Genomic DNA, 19,479 nt, shown 5'->3' on the forward strand with positions numbered 1-19,479 from the left:
TATATATAAATTTCTGAACCAACGATTCTACAACTACCATTCGAACCCATGGGCTGCTTCAATTATTCGTCCAGTTTTAGTAACAGTGCAACATCCCTGTTTGTACTTATGGTGGTCCATTGTCACTTTGTCAGTCTCTTGGTCTAACTGGTAGACAAGACTGTCTTTCATTTCTTAGATGTGTCCAAATATCAAAATAATAAAAAAATAGAACTGCCCATTTATCTAGGAGTATCCAACAAATATTTGTCTAGCCGTGGAGGATAGTGGTACAGAATTTCAAAGGATGTGTCCCTGCTTCTGGGGATAACTAGTGGGTTTTTTCCTTGTGACACAACTTGTGTCTAGAATACTTTTTGTGAACTTGAACGATGGATTCAGTTGAATTTTGAATCATGACTTCTTTTCTTGTGTTATATGGTGTTATTGTGATATCAATGTTTGTTCTATTTCTTGGTATAGTGGGTAATCAAATTGCTATCAATATTTTGCATATGATGTCTCAGGAAATGTTGCTTACCTTGATGTCTTGTGGTTTGTCGTTGCTAATAACCTCATTAGAATTTTTTTAAACATTGCTATATTTTGATAACAGGATGTTGCTTTTGTCATTGATGGTTGGGCTCTTGAAATTGCACTCAAACATTACAGGAAAGCATTCACAGAGTTAGCAATCTTGTCAAGGACAGCTATATGTTGCCGAGTTACACCATCCCAAAAGGCACAGGTGTCCTCTATAGCTCTCAAATACTTGATTAATTGTGATTCCCTGTAGGTTATATCATATTCTATAGTCTAATTTGAAGTGTATTTTTGGTGATTTTGTTTTTTAATTTTTGCCATTTTATTTTATTTTATACTTTGTTGCTGTTGTAAACAAAAGGATATTTACTGAAAGAGGAAAGCGTAGACTCAACAAGGCATACTTGATGTATTGATATAACTTCTGCAAGGTAGACTTACTGTAAAATGAAATATGCACTGGGAACCTGAGATGTTGTCGATATCATTTACAGTTGAAGACTTTGCTTCTCCTTAGACTTTGGGTTTATTGTCTATTTGTTGGTTTTCACTACTTCATAAGCTGGCAGCCAAATTGCTTGCATTAAACATTCAAAACTAATTATGTTCCTGAAGAAAGCTTGACCATAAAAATGTTTACAAAGGAAAAGGAAACCTTCATATATTAGCATTTTGTTATGATCAATTTTCTGGAAAAAGAGTGTTTTTTATTACTTTTTTAAAGCAGGAAATGACAATATGGGTTGGAAATTTATGTGGCATGTCTTGAGGACTTGTAAAAAATTTATGTTCATTTATGTCAATGATATTTGAAATCTATTACACTTTTTGATGCAATTCTTTTTGCTGTAATTAGTTACATTCACTTCTGCAGGTTGTAGTGGTTTTAACATGCATGATGATTGATGAATTTATGCTGCCAATACGCTTGAAGTATAATTCTACAGATCTAAAATTTTCCATATTAGTCTTCCTTGGTTTTCTTGTGGTATCTTCGATAGAGAAATTCATTTATCCTAAAAGAAAAATCGAGCTAAGCTCATCATTATTTTTTCTAACTGTAAAAACTAGTTATTTACCTTTTATTATTTTCACAGTGGCCTCTCATTAATTATGAATATTTTTCTCCTTAAATGGAACTTTATGAGTACTTTTTTATCTTTGCAGCTTGTGGAGCTCTTAAAATCATGTGAGTATAGAACATTGGCCATTGGGGATGGTGGGAATGATGTGAGGATGATACAACAAGCTGATATTGGCGTTGGCATTAGTGGGAGAGAAGGATTACAAGCAGCAAGGGCAGCTGATTATAGTATTGGGAGTGAGTATCTGGAAGTCATTCCAGAATCTAGATTCCTTTCTTCTTAAATTTTCTGTTCGTTATTTTACTTATGTTGCATGTGAATTTGACTTGCCTTGTTATAGTAATATTTTGTTTTATTGACTGGCTTTACTTGTCAAAAAAAAAAAAAGAAGAAAAAAATTATAATAACAATAGTACTGCCAACAATGACAAAAATAAAAAGAATTGCTGGACGTGTAATTTTCTTGATTGCTTTTCTAGTTTTTGCCTCAACTATGAGTGTTCTGTACTACTTTTACTATTACTATTGGTGGTTCTTGAGTGGGAAAATGAGATGAGAGGAACCACAATAATGAGTTATTCTTACTGCTGAGCAGAGATGCTTGAGTTACAAGGACATTTCTGGGGAATAATACTTGAAAATTTGAAGTTACAAAAGATTGTCTTTTACGTTTAGCATATGGGTATCGTGTTCAGTCTCACGATTGGACATTTAGGTAGCATTTGGATTGCTGGAATGGTGTGAAGTGAATGGAAATAAGGTAAACGTATATTTGGTTGCAACTTTGGAAAGGGAATTATTATCCTTAGGGAACCTCTACATCTGGGTGGAATCCTCGTTCTGTTCCATTAGAAATGGTTTCAATTACATTTTTACCTCTTCCAAAAAGTACAAAATATCCTTAGAAAAAAATAAAAATAATATTTTATCAACAGTCAAAAATAATATTTTAGAACACCCAAAAATAATATTTTATTAGCATCCGAAAATAAAAATAGTATTTTATTATCTCTCAAAGATAAAAATAATATTTTTTTAACAATCCACAATAAAATAATATGCTATTAACACCCTAAGAAATAAAAATAATATTTAAATTTTCATTAACACCCAAAAAATAAAAATAATATTTTATTATTTTTTAGTCTGAGAGCATTTTGTCATAGAGTTATTTTTTCCATTCCATCCCATCCAACTTCTAGCGGACATAATAATGGAATAATGGTCATTCCATTACTGTCGTACCAAACATGACAATGGAATGGCCATTCCATTCTGTTTCTATTCCCATGCCCTCTGCTTTCATTCCAGCCAACCAAATGGGCCCTTAGGAAAGGCTGGGCTTGGTTCTTTCCAATTGGTGTATGATAGTAAAGAAGTCTGTTAGTTATTTGTTATTGCATTACAATATAATCTAGAGTTCTGGACGATTCTAGATTCTATTTCTGTATTCCTTTTTCTGGGCAGAGATACTTTATGCTGGATTCTAGTTTTATCATTAGCCTGGTGGATGTTGGCTTGACTAAAAGAGGGAGATAATCACATGAATGCTGGGACCTTTGTGCTTGATGTTGTAAACACGGATGGAGGGGAATTGACAACCTTAAAGAGGTGGGATTTGCCATTTTTAGACTAGACCAATGGTGTCATTGCTTTGTGTTCCCTGTTCTGGTTCAAATGGGAGTTATGTGACTTGTCTTTTTCCTTTGGTCAATGTCATTGTCAAGCTCATTTGTGGGTCTTGACATCCTTTGCGCATTGTTTATTTCCTTCTGGGTGTGATAAACTTTTTTGGTTATGAAAGATGGAGATAGCTAAGAGGATAACTATGCTGTCATCCCCATAAACAGGACTACTTAGACTAGAAGTGAAACATAGATAGAACCACCATCATTAATAGCAAAACCTTAATGATTGACGGGTGAAACCCCATAACCCTATCCCCCTAACTGCCATCCCCTAAAATCACTCTCTACCCTGTTTGAAATGTTTACTCTTTTCTAGTCTATGGACATCTCCGTTTCTTTCCCACCAATCCATATATATATATATATTATATTAAGCAAACACCTGATTTGGTGTTTGAAGCCTTTATCATTTCTTAAAATGCACTTTATATATTATTTTCCTTTGAAAAACACAACCACCAAAGGAGTCGAACCTATGACCTTTAAATCACAATAAAACAAGACCAATCTTACCATTGCACCGAGGCTTGTCTTCATTTAAACTCCCCCTCCCCCCCCCCCCTCCCCAAACCCCCAACAAAAAAAAAAAAAGAAAAAAACCTCACACAAAAAAACTGAACTGGAACCACCAAGTGCCCCGTTGAAGATGAGCTTTCATTTGAAACGTTCTATTATAAAGCTGCAGATGTAGAGATGCATATGTATATTAGCAATTTGGAAGTTTGAGATTATGAAATTCAGAAGAAATCAGGAAACTCACATGTATATACACATGCATGTGGGTGCTAAGTAGGTTGTTTGAATTGACAACCTACTTGGCAATTTGGAGGGAGATAAGTAGGTTGATTCAGTGGACAGTATTGATCATGAATTTGTTTCCCTTGTTTGTATCTTTGTCTCTCTATATGCATGTTAGTAGTTACTCACACATATACACATGCATGTGGGCGCACACTCATAATAAAGGTAAAGCTAATCAATTAGAATCCATGAAGAGTGTAGTAAAATAGAATATTGGGGATTACCTATGACTGTGTCAGGACTTGGCTTTAACCTAGGGTTCTGAGTGGAAATTGGTAGAAATCGAGAGAGAGGGAATCAAAAGGGAGGGAGAATTAAGACAGAATAGAGAGAAATTAGAGAGAAAGAATTGAGAAGCAAAAAAGACAGAGTGAATTCAAGGAGAGAATTGTAGAGAGAAGACTTGAATTTAGATTATCATTCAACCATTATTACAATCCTCTAATTGATGGCCTATTTATAGATTTTCTATCTTTTAGTTAGTGATAAATTGAAAGGTAAAACAACTATAATACAACAAGATACAACCAACTACAATACATGTAATTTGCTATGACTACTCTATCTTTGGGGTTGTGACAATCCCCCATCTCCTTAGACATTTCTTGTCCCCAAGAAATTACAACAACTGCGCCATTGTTTCTTCATCCAATCCCTATTTTCACTATCTGGTTTATCCTTCTCCTTTTCTTGTTCCTTTCTCTTTCTTTTGCCTCTTTTTCTTTCTCCTTCTTGGTTTTATCTTATGGATGAAAGAGGAAACAACATCTCTTTATTTAGCAAGTATTTTAGGCTCCCTTGAAGCACTTGCTTTACTTACCTCTGCTAAAACCAACACCAGAAACTGATCTACACCATTTGAAATGGCAACAAGATTGTCATATTGTTCAAGATAAAAAACATTCAGAACAACGATAAGATATTCTATTGTTGGAATTCTCTTAATCTTCTTGATGCTTGATTTAACCAAAGCTATGAACTCCTCAGCCTTCTTCGGAGTCAAAGGGAAAGAAAATGTATTCTTAGAATTTTGTTTTCGGAACCATTTGTCTCTTTCTCAATCTCAATATATTCTCCGTTAACTTCTTTCATTCCTGATGATTGATTGTCTGAGTTCATCATCTCATGATCTAAACTTCCAAGATAGTCATCTTGAGCATCTTCTTTAGAAACTTTTTTTTTTAAGGAATTAGGTTGTTCCTTAAGATCTACTTTCTGAACATCCTAGACCTTTCTTTGAATAATTGGATTAGAATATCCCTTAGAAAGTAATTTAGCTAGAAGACTAACCTAATACGGTTTGGCCATTGTAATCATGATTTTGTCTAGCTTTTGGTTGATATTAGCGAATTCTTCCATAAATCTTCTGTCAATTATCTGTACACTTCTTTCCAAGGAGTGCACAACTTCTCTAGTTGTCGTATTCTCCAATTACTTCATGTAAATGCCTTCTTCCATCTCCACAGTTCAAACTCTTTGAAAATTTGCCTCTGCTCGCCTTTAATAAGAATCACAAGTTAGCAACTTAGATCAATTGCTAAGGATTGGCTAGATCAATCAGCATAGAATCTTTGGAATTCCACCTTTGAACTACTTCCAATAATCGCTTGAATTGAAATGCAGCAGCCGAGAATCGATTGGCTTTGATACCAAATGTCATGGACCTAGGTTTAACCTAGGGTTTTGAGTGGAAATTGGTAGAAGTCGAGAAAGAGAGAATCGAAAGGGAGGGAGAATTTTGAAGAACAGAGGGAGAATTCAGATAGAACAGAGAGAAATCAGAGAGAAGGAATTGAGATGGAGAAGAGATAGAGAGAATTCAGGTAGAGAATTGTAGAGAGAGAAAACTTGAATTTAGATTATCATTCAACCATTATTACAATCATCTAATTGATAGCCTATTTATAGATTTTCTATCTTTTAGTTAGTGATAAACTGAAAGGTACAACAACTACAATACAACAAGGTACAACCAAGTACAATACATGTAATATACTATGACTACTATATCCTTGGGGTCGGTACAGACTGTTGGATAGTTAAGTCAAGGGCAAGATGTAGTTGTTTTGCTTATAGTTGTGCCTTTGAGCTACATATTTGTCTAGGTGCCTGATGGAAAAGTCTAGAGATAAGTGCAAAAGAATTACTCTTGGTGTTTATAGATTTTGGAAATACCTATCATAAAGTTCTCAAAGAACTCTAGTGGATGGTTTTAGGGAACAAGGGAATTTGAGTTGCTGACCTATAGGTTGTTAAAGATATGTATCATGGAGTAGAAACATATGTTCGGACTTGTCAAAGAGATATTGAGGCTTGCCAATTGCAATTAGATTGTATCGAGAATTAGATTGGAAGAAACTGGTAGGAAAAGAGGTGGAGGCGGCAAAGAAAAATTTGGTGGGAAACTTTTACAGCTTGCTTGGAACCAATTCTTACAGAATTTGAATTCTAGTTCATGGTTTAGTAATTGCACAACATTAGAATTTAGATTAATACAATTGGAACAAAACATTAAAAATTAGAATTAAATTGTAATTCTTATATTTGGATTCAAAATGAAAATGGAATTAAGTAAATACTTTTACGATATTATTCTTAACAACTCAATCAACATGTACAATATTAAAAACTAAATTTTAATTTTTAGGCATTACTTTGCAAAATAAAAAATATTGAGTTACATACTCTTATATTTTAGAAGAAATTTAATTAAAACATTGAGTACCAAAATAAAATTAAGGATATGCTGTAAGGGATTGAGTCCAAGGGTGATTGATGAAGGTAGTTGCTATTTCCTTGCAAGAAGGAGATGCCTTGTTAGTTTTTCTCCCCTTCCTACCTATGGTGAAACTTAGGGCTCATTAGAGAGAACCCCACGATCTCTTGCACCAAATGCTGAAAAATAATTCTTATTGCTTACCAAACTTTAACAAACTAGAGAGTATTTGTTATAACCCTGACCAATGATTTAGAAAATGAACCCAATAAAGAGAATAAACTAAATAGGAAACTAACTATTCCTATTTAGTTTTCAGGAAATACCCAAACAAGGAGAATCAACTAATAGGAAACTGTCACGAGAGGAATCCCATTTACCTATCTATAATTTCCTATTGCTGTAACTTTTGGTTATTTCTTTTTCTGTTGTAATTGTTAGCTTTCTTGCTGTCATTTTCTATTGGGAATTAGTTAGCCGCTAGGTCCCACGTGTAGTGGCTAGGAAAAGACAAAAAGGTTGGTTGCAATCGAATGAGGGAGTAGGATCTGCCACAGCGGACCTATCCTCCCACGGCTGAGTATATATTCTCTCTAAGGCTATCTTGGAGGAGGTATCAATGAATTGAATTCAGAATCTCTCTTTCACAAACTCTCTCTCTTTTTTCTCTCTCTCTCTCTCTCTCTCTCTAACGTCTTCATCTCCTTCTATCTCTTTGTTCTTGTTCTGTTCTTAAGCCTTCTAATGCAATCAGAATTAGAAGGCCGACCACTATCACGAACCAGCCGTGACAATTTGGTATCAGAGACCACCTTCCTCAGCCGAGCTAGGATTAAGACGATGGCGGAGGGAACTCGAATGAAGGCCACGAATCACCAGATTCATCTCCTCAATTGGTTGGGGTAGGTCCATCATTTGCTCCAGCTCGATCGGCCTCAACACCCTCGTCTCGGCTTGGATGATTGGCTCCATTCCGTTGATAAAGTGGCCCTCCAGCAGCGCCTTTGGCATGCTTGTGAGCAGTGAGGCCAGAGTCTCGAAGCCAAAGCGGTAGTCCTTGACGGACCCCCACTGTCGAAGCGCAAGGACCCTCTCTTCCACCGTGCCTTCCTGCGCAGGCCTGAACCTATTCCTCAACATCGCCTTGAGCTCCTCCCAGCTCCTCACCCGTTGTTGTCTTTGCTCCCACTGGAACCAAGAAAGGGCAGCTCCTTCAAAACAAAGAGTCGTTGAGTTCAGCTTCTCCGCATCGGACAACTGGTTCACAATGAAGTAGCGCTCAGCCCTAAAGATCCAGCCATCTGGATCATCTCCCTCGAAGATGGGTATTTCCAGGCGTCTCCCACTGTACTGCTGCCTTCCGACGCCATCGACCCAGTCGCCCCCTTCGCCACTTCTCCCTCCAGCTACCGGCGTCCCTTCCCTTGACAAGGGCGAACCCGTAGGTTGGTCTTCCTCATCTCGCTTCCCCTTCCTCCCTTTCTCCTGCTCATCCCATTGCGCCATTAATAGGTTGAATTGGTCCATCATCCCCGCCATGCTCTTTTCAATATTTTGCACCCTCATGACCTCTGCCTTCACCGATTCTATACTATCTTGTAAACCCGCCATACGCCCATGGTCCGATGCTCGACTAGGGTCACTCTGTGCAACGTAAGTCGCTTGAGATGTCTGAGATGCAGGAGGGGCAGTTGGTCTATCATGCTTCTTCCAACACTTGTCTTCCTCATACCCCTTCTTTTTGCGAAAGTTGCACTGAGGGCGAGATCGGCTACCAGACCGACCTTAATTACCGCCTGATGTCTGAGACACAAGAGCAGAGGCCTCAGGAGGGGTACCTATAAAAACACCAATTGAGGAAGAATTGCCAGCCATATTAAGCGATCTTTTGTATGTATCTTTCATAGTAGGGTTAATGGACTCGGTCAAGATCTGATGGCGCACAGCCTTGAACTCAAGCTTGAACTCAGGCTTGAGACTGAATAAAGTAAGGACCATGAACAGTTTTTCCCGTTGAGAATCATGAGCGGCTTTGGAATCAGAGTATGGAAGAAGAGCTTCAAACTCCTGCATGAGAGAATGCATCTGACCCAGATAGGATTCCATAGATTGACCATGTTGGATGTTCTTGATAGAGTGAACAACAGTATAGACATTGAATGCCGTTGGTATAACACTCAACGGCTTCTTTCCAAACCTCATAACAAGTTTCAAACACCCAGAACAACTGCAAAATAGATCAGTCAATGGAATTCCATAAAATATTACACAACTGAGCATCAACCTATTCCCATGTAGCCTTGTTGGCTTTGTTGACATCCTTTGCCTTCTTGGTTAGATAGTCTGCTTGTCCCTGCCCCTTGAACCACATCTTGACAAAGGCTACCCATGAGGGATAGTGGCAGACCCTATCAACTTGTCAGAGGTGATAACATGGGTCCCTATGTTGGAAAGGGTGAAGGGTTGAGATGCAGATGAGGCACCAAGAGTAGAGTTGGCATCACTCAAGGACGACATGATGGGGTTCAGACGAATAAATTGAAACTTCAGTGTTTAAAAAGTTGTTGGGTAATTGATACACACAAATCATGATGGTTTTTGGGAAAACAGACACCGGGGACAGGTTTAGGAGGCTCCGTTGAGGTTCTGGTGGGAAGACGACGAAATTCTAACGATGCACGTGCTCTCACACATCGGCTTGTGGCAACTAGCCAGAAAAAGGACACCACGTGATAGTTCCAGCGGTAATGGGTCTACAGTGGTCGGCTGATCTAACGACGGCGAGGAGAGAGAAAAAAAGATTTTTAGGGTTTGGAAACCGCTAGAAAATGATAAATAGCAGTGGCTTAGGGTTTTTTTCACTGATGGTTCTGATACCATTTGAGAGAATAATTTGGAGAGAAAAACTTAAGAGATTAACCTCTCCTAGCTTGCTATTTATAATAGGCATAATGTGCCTTAATCTACGAGCTTAACCTAGGACTAATTTTAAGGCCTAATAATTTCAAATAAAATACATATAAAATATGTACAATTATACTAATAATTCTAATAGTACCAGAGCCTTCATTGCTATGATTTTGATGTGCAATTTCTCTTCTTTATTTGTTTTTTGCCAAGCCTTCATCACTGGCATTTTTTTCATTTTTCGGTTCTTTATTGGCCTTCATAATCAAAAGACCTCTCAGCACTTTTGTTTGTGTCTTGTCCTTTAACCCAACTGACAAGATATGTTTAGTTTCAACAACTAGCAACCCTAGTCCAACTTTGCCTAACTTTAACTTTGGTAAGCTGTTTGGAGCCACTTATAGCAGTACAACTAGTGACCTCCAAAACCTGAACCCATCCTACATATTAGATGGAAGAAATTATCTGCAGTGGTCTCAAGTGGTATGAACCTTCTTAAAGGGAAATGGAAAACTCAATCATCTTGATGGAATAGGTCCACAACAAGACGATCCTAGATTTGCAGCATGGGATGAGGACTCTGCAATCATGTCGTGGCTGTGGAATTCCATGCAGCCTAAAGTCAACCACAACTACATGTTCCTATCAACTGCTAAGGAGGTATGGGAAACTGTTCAGAGAACATACTAAAAAATGCAGGATTTGGCTTTGATGTTTGAAGTCAAAACCAAAGTCTCGTCTACAAAACAAACAAGTCTTTATGTGACTTAAGTATTACAATGCAATGAATGGTCTGTGATTAGAACTTGATCACTATCAAAACCTGAAAATGAAAGACAGTGAGGATGCCCAAGTTTTGAAGGAATTCATTGAAAGAGATCAAGTATTTGAGTTTCTAGCGGGATTAAACTCAGAGTTTGACCTAGTTTGGGTTTAAATTGTCGGGAAAGAAAAGCTACCACTGTCAAGTGAAGTCTTTTTCATTGTTTGGGCTAAAGAAAATAGACACTTAGTCATGTTGGAGTCTTAGCAAATGGAAGGATCTGTCATGATATCAAGGAAAACTAATAGGGGAAAGCAAACTATAGGGGGATAGAACGATCACATTAAACCATCCAATAAAGATGGTCTTTGGTGCACGTTTTGTAAGAAGCCATGCCACATGAGGGAAAACTGTTTCAAGATTCATGGAAAAGCCCAAGTGCTTAGTCGAATTAGTGGATTCAAGGCACAAGCACAACAGTTCGCTAACATTGCCAAAATGGAAGATCAGTCACAAGAAACTTTGCCAATAGTGATGAATTTGGTGGGCTGAGTAAGGAAGAAATTGAGAAGCGAAGAGGTTTTATCTAGCTCTTATTCTGCATGCTCTTTAACTACATCTGGTAAGTCTCTTTTCTCGTCCCTTTAATGCTAAGGAATGTCCATACCATACTTCATGGATTCTTGACTCGGGAGCAACCGATCACATGATACCATGTCCCACCTCATTTGAAACCTGTAAACCTTTTTTGGGAAATAAAGGGATTGTTGTTGCAAATGGCTCTCATATTTCAATTGTCAGTCAAGGTGATACATCCCGTTACACAATGTTCTTCATGTTTCGTAGCTATCCACTAATCTTTTGTCTATTAGCCAAATTACTAAATCTTCGAACTGCATTGTTACTTTTTTTTTTACGCACACTGTGTTTTCCAGGACTCGACTCTAGGGAGGAGAATTGGACTTGCTAGTGTTAAGGACAGACTCTACTATTTTGACGGAATGAGTAGTTCCAATGGACTAAGGTAGTAGTTGACCTTCTTATCAAAATGTACCTCCTCTCATGCTACTACTTCCAAGAACCTACCTAAGATCTTACTACAACATTGTTGGTTTGCCCATCCTCCATTTAGAGCATTACAAACTATGTTTGCAGCCTTATTCCATAATGTATCTCTTAACACTCTTCATTGTGAGTCTGTGAACTTGCTAAATATCACAGAACTTTTTTTCCCTTGGTTAATAAAAGGTCTTGATTTACCTTTTTCCTTAATTCATAGTGATGTGAGGGGTCCTTCAAGGGTTTGCAATTGCACAGGGGCTAGATGGTTTGTTTCCTTCATTGATGATTGCACTAGAGTCACCTTGGTTTACCTCATGAAAGACAAATTCGAAGTTTCTTCTATTCTTCCCAATTTTTGTCCAATGATAAAAACCCAATTTGGAGTGTCTATCAAAAGGTTTCGATCGGATAATGTCAAGTATTATTTCAGCCAATGTCTAAATCATTTCTTTCTAAATAAAGGCATTGTTCACGATTCCTTTTGTGTAGACACCCCCCAACAAAACAGCGTGGTTGAAAGGAAAAATCGTCACCTCTTAACTATCACTTGAACCCTCTCAATCGGATATCATTTGATTAACTGCCTACCCTCTTGATCCCTTGACAACAAGAGTCCTATTTGGCTCTTAATGAAACACTATCCATCTCTCTTCATTTCCTCAACTCTATCCCCTAAAGTTTTTTGGTGCACGGCATATGTCCATATTCATCAACATAACCTTGATAAATTTGATCCCAGGGCCAAATTTATCTTCCTTGGATATTCCAACTCTCAAAAAGGGTATAAATGCTATCATCCATCATCTCGCAAATTCTTTGTTTCCATGGATGTTATTTTCCACGAAAGTAACCATTTTTTCTTTCTTCCCAACCTAGTCTTCAAGGTGAGCACTCTTGTAAAGATAAGGATCTCACTCCAGACACCCATTTAAATCTTTCCTCTTCTCATTTACTCTTTCAATCGAGTCAGCCTTCTTCACTTCAATCACTAGAATCCCCTTCTACCTTACCTCTACCTCAATCTACCATGGATGAGAATCCTGTTCACTCTCCATCAAAGATGTCCTCGATTTAGTCAGGTACTAATTGCGATGAGCACACCAAATTGCAACAACTAGCCTTGGGTCCAAGAGAAACTCTCATTTACTCAAGAAGGAAGTTGATCCTAAACCAACTTGAGTTCGAGATTTCTATTTGAATATAGGTAATACCGCTATCCCTTCTCTAGTCTTTGTAGACGGACCTAAGTCTCATGATCTTGATCTTCCCACTGCATTAAGAAAAGGTAGTACCCGAGAATGCACAAAACATCCCATCTACCCTATATATCAATTTGTATCTAACCATAGATTGTTCTCTCAATATCAAGCGTTTCTTACCTCATTGGACACTATAGAAATCCCAAGGTCAGTTCATGATGCATTAAAGGATAAGAATTGGACCCTTGCCATGAGGGAGGAAATGAAAGCATTAGAAAAGAATAGAACTTGAGAGGTTATACCTCGACTAAAGAATAAAAAACCAGTGGGATGTAAATGGTGTTTATAGTTAAATACAAATCTGATGGGACACTCGAAAGATACATGGCAAGATTGGTAGCCTAAAAATACACACAAACATATGGGATAGATTATCAAGGAACATTCTCTCTTGTAACCAAGATGAATATGGTTTGGATACTTATTTCTCTTGCTGCTTGTTTTAATTGGGTACTGTTGCAATTTCATGTTAAAAATGCATTCCTCCATGGTGACTTAGAAGAGGAAGTTTATATGGAGCCTCCACCTGGGTTCGAAAAGCTATTTGGAAATAATGAGGCGTGTCATTTGAAAATGACCTTGTATAGACTAAAATAGTCTCCAAGGGCGTGGTTTGAAAGATTTACAAAGGCAATGAGACAAATGAGATACAAACAGAGTCAGGGAGATCATACTCTATTCATAAAACATAATGGAAAATGTAAGATCACAGCCTTGCTAGTTTATATTGATGATATTATTATCACAAGGAATGATCATATTGAAAGAATTGCTCTAAGGGAACATCTGACACAAGATTTTGAAATTAAAGATCTTGGGAGGGTGAAATATTTTCTAGGAATTAAAGTAACCTACTCCAAACACAGTATATTCTTATCCCAAAGGAAGTATATTTTGTATATGTTAAAGAAAATAGGGAAACTTAATAGCAAAGCAACAAGTTCTCCCATTGACCTGAATCACAGAATATGAGTAAAAGATGGAGGCAGCGCAGTTAATAATGGCAATTATCAAAGGTTAGTTGGGAAATTAATATACCTGTCCCACACCAGGCCCAATATTGCTTACTCCGTGGGAGTAGTCAGTCGATTTATGCATGACTATATAGGTTCACTTATGGACAAATGATCCACATTAGGTTATTGTACATTCCTAGGAGGAAACTTGGTCATATGGAGGAGTAAAAGGTAAAGTGTGGTTGCTAGATCAAGTGCTGAGGCAAAGTTTAGAGCTATGGCTCATGGAGTATGTGAAATCAATGGCTAAGAATTATTTTGAATGATCTCAAGATCAGACTAGAAGGGACAATGAAACTATATTGTGACAATAAGTCTGCCATTAGTATTACACACAATCAAGTCCAGCATGATCGTACCAAACATATAGAGATCAATAGACATTTCATCAAAGAAAAATTGGACAATGGCTTAATAACCACTCCTTACATGCCAATAGAAAACCAATTAGCGGATATTCTAAGTAAAATTCTTCCACCAACAAGATTTTAGGAGATTACATGCAAGCAGGGAATGGTCAACATATACTCTCTAGCTTGAGGGAGAGTGCTGGAAATTGTATCAATCAATCTATCTTGGGATGACCACCATTGTGCGGCCCTCGGTACTCGTGCCCTTGATTATGCCAGGGGAGGTAAATCGCAGGTTGGGCCTTTGGCTCTTGCGCGGGGCAAGATCGAACTCACAACCCACCGGATTGACATCGGCATATTGCTTATCCAACCACTTGACCTATGCCCTGGGGGCATCAATCAATCTATCTTGTTTCCTATGATTGTGGGATTATTCCTGTAATTATGGTTTGACTTTTGTACGGATTTGATTCCAGTTGTTCTGCTTCCTATTTCATAGTTTTCTATTGTATTCTTTCCTATTTTGTAATTCTTCTCTTGCATATAAAGGGTAATGTTATAAGAATTTCACAGCGCTCCCTCAATGACACTCGCACTTGCAAAAAGTCCCTCTCACAGAATCTATCAACTCCTGACAGCAACAAGAATTAATGAAACATAGAAAGAACGAACATGAAATAAAAAACAAGAACACCAACACATTTTTCCTGGTTCGGTCCTTTAAAGAAGACCTACATCCAGACTGCTTAAGGCACTTATCTTCACTATCTTGAATGAAAAACTCAAGGATTATATGCACTACAACTCTCAACAACCTTATATCCAGAACTGCAATGAGTTTCCCAACCCGAGATTACAAAGATATCCCCTCTTTACTGTCAAGTTTGTCCTTGCGCATACTCCTCTCACTTTTTCGCCACAAGACAGAATAGAATTCCTCTAATGCCTCTCACCCAACCTCTATTTATACACCATAGAGGCGGTAAACAGAAACTAACTAAAAACCTGTAGTTACAACCAACTAACCGGACTATACTGCTATCTAAACCTTCTAGAAACAATCATTCTAGAATAACACAAGTAATATACAAATGCTAATAGAAAAAACCACCTCCCGAGACAACCTAAAGCTAATCTAATACTAGTGATTACAACAGGTAATGACCCTACTGTAAATGAAGGAAAATCATTACTATTTCCACATTTTAAAATATTAATCCTATTGACAAAAAATTATAAAATAAAATAAACCTATTGATATTTACTCTGGCCCAAGTTGGTGTTCTCATTGTTATCTTATGACTGTTTGTCTTCTTTCGAGAGTTTTGCTCATTATGGGAATTAAATGTTTTTACTCTTGCCTACTCATCTTGGTTACATGCTTCTAAAAAATGTTGATTCTAGTTTTATTTGCTTTTTCATCCTTCAGGATGTTTCTGTTTTCCCGTCCATCTAAATTGTTACTTTACCTCACAGGCATGCCTTAGATTATATGAAATCTATCATATTCTCATTGGTGTCATACAATGACATACTTTGTGAATGTGTATTAATATATATTTATTCTCTAACACTCTGTCATGGCTTATGGGGTTCTTGCAGAGTTTAGGTTTCTGAAAAGATTGATACTTGTTCATGGGCGGTATTCATACAATCGTACAGCATTTCTATCCCAATATTCATTTTATAAATCTCTATTGATATGTTTCATCCAAATCTTGTAAGTCATCATGGATTATATTCTACTCATTTTCTTCTATTCTGCTTGCACTATATCGTATAAACCACTACTTTTAATCTATTAAAATTTTGGTGTACTAACACTAGATCATGTTCAGTTTTTCTTTTATTTCAGGGGTCTCTGGTACTAGTCTCTTCAATTCTGTTAGTTTGATGGCTTACAATGTTGTCTACACCAGTATCCCTGTTTTAGTCAGTGTCCTTGACAAAGATCTTAGTGAAAGAACTGTAATGCAGCATCCACAAATTTTGTTTTACTGCCAAGCAGGAAGGTAATTTTTGCTCTTTATCCACATTATTAATTTTCTTTCAACATGAAAGGGAAGCTAGAATTTGTTTTCCTTTTTCTTTTTTTGCTAGGTAAAACATAGAATTTGTTTTCTGTTAAGCGAGATGCCTCATTTATTGGGATGAGGAACTGGGCGTATGATTCCTTTTGCTTAGATTTCACTGTTAATTATTATACTATTTTGGGGTTGTTTTTGAAACAGACTTCTTAATCCTAGCACATTTGCTGGATGGTTTGGGCGGTCTCTGTTCCATGTAAGTGCGTTTTGTTGTTTTTCTAATCTATGATGACACTACTATATGTTGAAATTTGTTGCAGTCTGTCACCTTCTTTTAATCTGTATTATATTCTAAGGGAAAATACTATTGGTACACCCATTTTATACATCTTGGGCTACATAAGGGGGTATTATGACAAAAAAACCCCTCATGAGGTGCATAGAGGCGCGTGAGACGCATGGTATTTTGGTCATAATACCCCCTTATATAGCCCAAGATGTACAAAATGGGTGTACATCTAGCATGATTCTATTCTAAGACCTGATAATTCATGAGTTTCCACAACTAGATGGGATTCCTCAAGTGTGTGAGTTTATGCTGGAATTGTCTTATGCTTTTATGTGCCTACATCATGACTACTTATTTGGTATGAAAACCTTAATATTGTAACCATCTAAGCAGAAAAAGTTCTGCTCCTATCTTAAGAGACTCTAGTAAGGGTGTTAGATGGTACAACATCGCAGCATTGAATTCTTCTTATTCCTCTGTTTAAAGGACATGGGGTAATTCATGATGTTGATATTTTCCAAAATTCTTCTTTTATTTACATAAATGAAGCTTATGAAACATCAAGGAGCGTTTTCATGAGTCGCATGGGAGTTTTTTGCATAGTTTTGTAAGAGTCTGTGTAACATAGCTTTACTTTGTGTAAAACACTAAAACAAATAGATACTAGTGCTCTAAATTGCGTCATCAACATATCTTGTTTACTAAAAGCTTGTGTGATGCTTTACCCTTTCTATAACATTTTGCCTGCCTTTAAATCTACTGAGATTTCATCTTTAATGAGTGGTATACTTGTGAGAATGGAATAATTTCATTCATATCGTACACACAACAATAGGGTTGAGGAATTACAACATAGAAAAGATTACAATAGTTAAAATTATGAAAGATTGCCTATAGAAAGTTTAGGAAAGTATCCTAAACTATAATTAAGAAAGTATCCTAAACTGATTTTAGCAATTTCTAAAACCAATGATTAGATCAGCTTGAAATCCTAAAATGGATAATTAGTCACTCTTCCTTATCCTTTCCTTTGTGTATCCAACGAGAATCAACACTCCCCCTCAAGTTAGTGAATAAATTTCTATCATTCCCAGTTTACATACCAAGTCTTCAAACCTTATAGCAGCCAGCCCCTTTGTTGGTAGATCAACCAATTGTTTTTCAAAGGGAATATAGGGTATATGAATCAGACTTGCTTCCAACTTCTCCTTTATAAAATGCTGGTCTATCTCTATATGCTTTGTCTTGTCATGTTGCATAAGATTATGTGCAATATTAATGGCCGATTGATTATCACAAAATAACTTGATTGTTCCATTGGTAGTAACTCTTAGATCCTCTAGAACAATCATTAGCCATAACAAGTCACATAGACCGAGTGTCATGGCCCTAAATTCTACTTCAGCACTAGACCTAGCCACAATACTCGGCTTCTTACTTTGCCAAGATACCAAATTCCCTCTCAGGAACACAAAATACCCAGTTGTAGACCGTATATCAGCTAGGGAACCTGCATAATCAGCATCTATGTACCCTCTAATATCCAAATCATTTCCTGACCTAAACAAAATTCCATTGCTCGGTGTTGTTTTTAGATAGCATAGGATCCTCCTTACTGTCTGCATGTATTTCTTGGTTGGACTATGCATGAATTGGCTTACCAAGTTGACAACAAAGGCAATGTCTGGTCTAGTATATGAAAGATAGATCAAACGACCTACCAATCTCTGATATCTCCCCTTGTCCATCGGCTAACTTTAAGGATTTTCTCCCAACTTGATGTTAGGCTCTACAAGGGTGCCGACTCCTTTGCCTCTTAGCATGCCTATTTTCTTTAACAAATCCAAGATATACTTGTGTTGGGACAAAAAAAATATCTACCTTAGAATAGGCCACTTCTATTCCCAAAAACTACTTAGAGTACCAAGATCCTTAATCTCAAAAATTCTGGACAAACTTTTCTTTCAGGACTTTTTGTTCTTCCATATCATTATCCGTAACAATTATATCACACACATAAACTAGTAAGGTTGTCACCTTCTCCTTTGTTAGAACTTGTGTTGTACATATATAGTAGAAATATATGTTGTCTCATGGTTGTACCTTGTACATTGGTATATATATATAGTATATATATATATACCAACCAATTGTGAATAATAAAATAATATATTTTTTCCTCTCAAAATACAACATGGTATCAAAGCCACAAACCCTAACCCAACCCTAAGTCCAGCCACCATCGACCGATGCCACCACTGCCGGTCTCTTTGTTCGCCTTTGGTTTCTCAGATCTCGTGCATCGCAGCCTTAGATTGCGTGCATTGCGGCTCAAATCTCGCGTGGTTGTTTCTATCTCTCGTCGCTGCTACATCACCATTCGCCCTCTAGCTGCCTTTATGCTGTCCAACGGCGTCGCCTCTGTCACCTTTGCATGTCGCAGACTGTCTGAACATCCTTGCTAGTCGCTGACGACCAATAGGCGACCCACCGATTGATCACCTGTCGTCCTTGCTCGCTATCAGACCTCTGCCTTGTTGTCCAATCACCATGCCAACCGCCATCGTTCCAGCTTCTTTCTCGTGGCCCATCCCTGCCTCTGTCTGCCATTGAAGCAGCCAAGCTTCACAGTTTCAAATTTGGTTTGCGATAGCTTCAGATTTGTTTTTTGGATCATCAGGTTCAGATCTGTTTCGGGGTTGTGCTATTGTTGGTTGGGCTTGGGTTTTGCACTATGGCCTCTTCAAATCCAGGAATGGTGAGTTCCTTTTTGACTATGATTGTCCCTGTGACCGTTCCTGTACTTGTACAGTCTTTTTCTAGTATTATAGCCATTACCACTGAAAAATTAAATGGTAAGAACTATATGTCTTGGTCAGTGTCTGTTTGAATGTGGTTTCGTGGGCATGGTGTTAGTGACCATTTTGATTATGAGGCTTTCTGACATTGCTAAAGCAAATAGGACTGTATGGGATCGCATAGATGCACAGT

General features: G+C 37.4%; 1 protein-coding gene across 6 annotated transcripts in view; it reads left to right on the forward strand.

Moving 5' to 3' along the window:
• The window catches only part of LOC127792106 (phospholipid-transporting ATPase 2), a 143,592-nt gene that overhangs the window by 104,852 nt on the left and 19,261 nt on the right, over window positions 1-19,479 (forward strand). For all 6 annotated transcript variants that reach the window (XR_008021079.1, XR_008021080.1, XR_008021081.1 and 3 more), the window contains exons 18-22: window positions 596-727; window positions 1,690-1,843; window positions 15,775-15,892; window positions 16,011-16,184; window positions 16,404-16,455. Coding sequence is in view for 3 of the 6 variants with exons in the window: in XM_052322461.1 (XP_052178421.1) it covers window positions 596-727; window positions 1,690-1,843; window positions 15,775-15,892; window positions 16,011-16,184; window positions 16,404-16,455 (630 nt within the window). In the remaining 3 variants the exon portion in view is untranslated. The remainder of the gene's footprint in view (window positions 1-595; window positions 728-1,689; window positions 1,844-15,774; window positions 15,893-16,010; window positions 16,185-16,403; window positions 16,456-19,479) is intronic.

This window comes from Diospyros lotus, chromosome 15 (assembly GCF_014633365.1).
Source record: "Diospyros lotus cultivar Yz01 chromosome 15, ASM1463336v1, whole genome shotgun sequence".
NCBI classification, from domain to species: Eukaryota; Viridiplantae; Streptophyta; class Magnoliopsida; order Ericales; family Ebenaceae; genus Diospyros; species Diospyros lotus.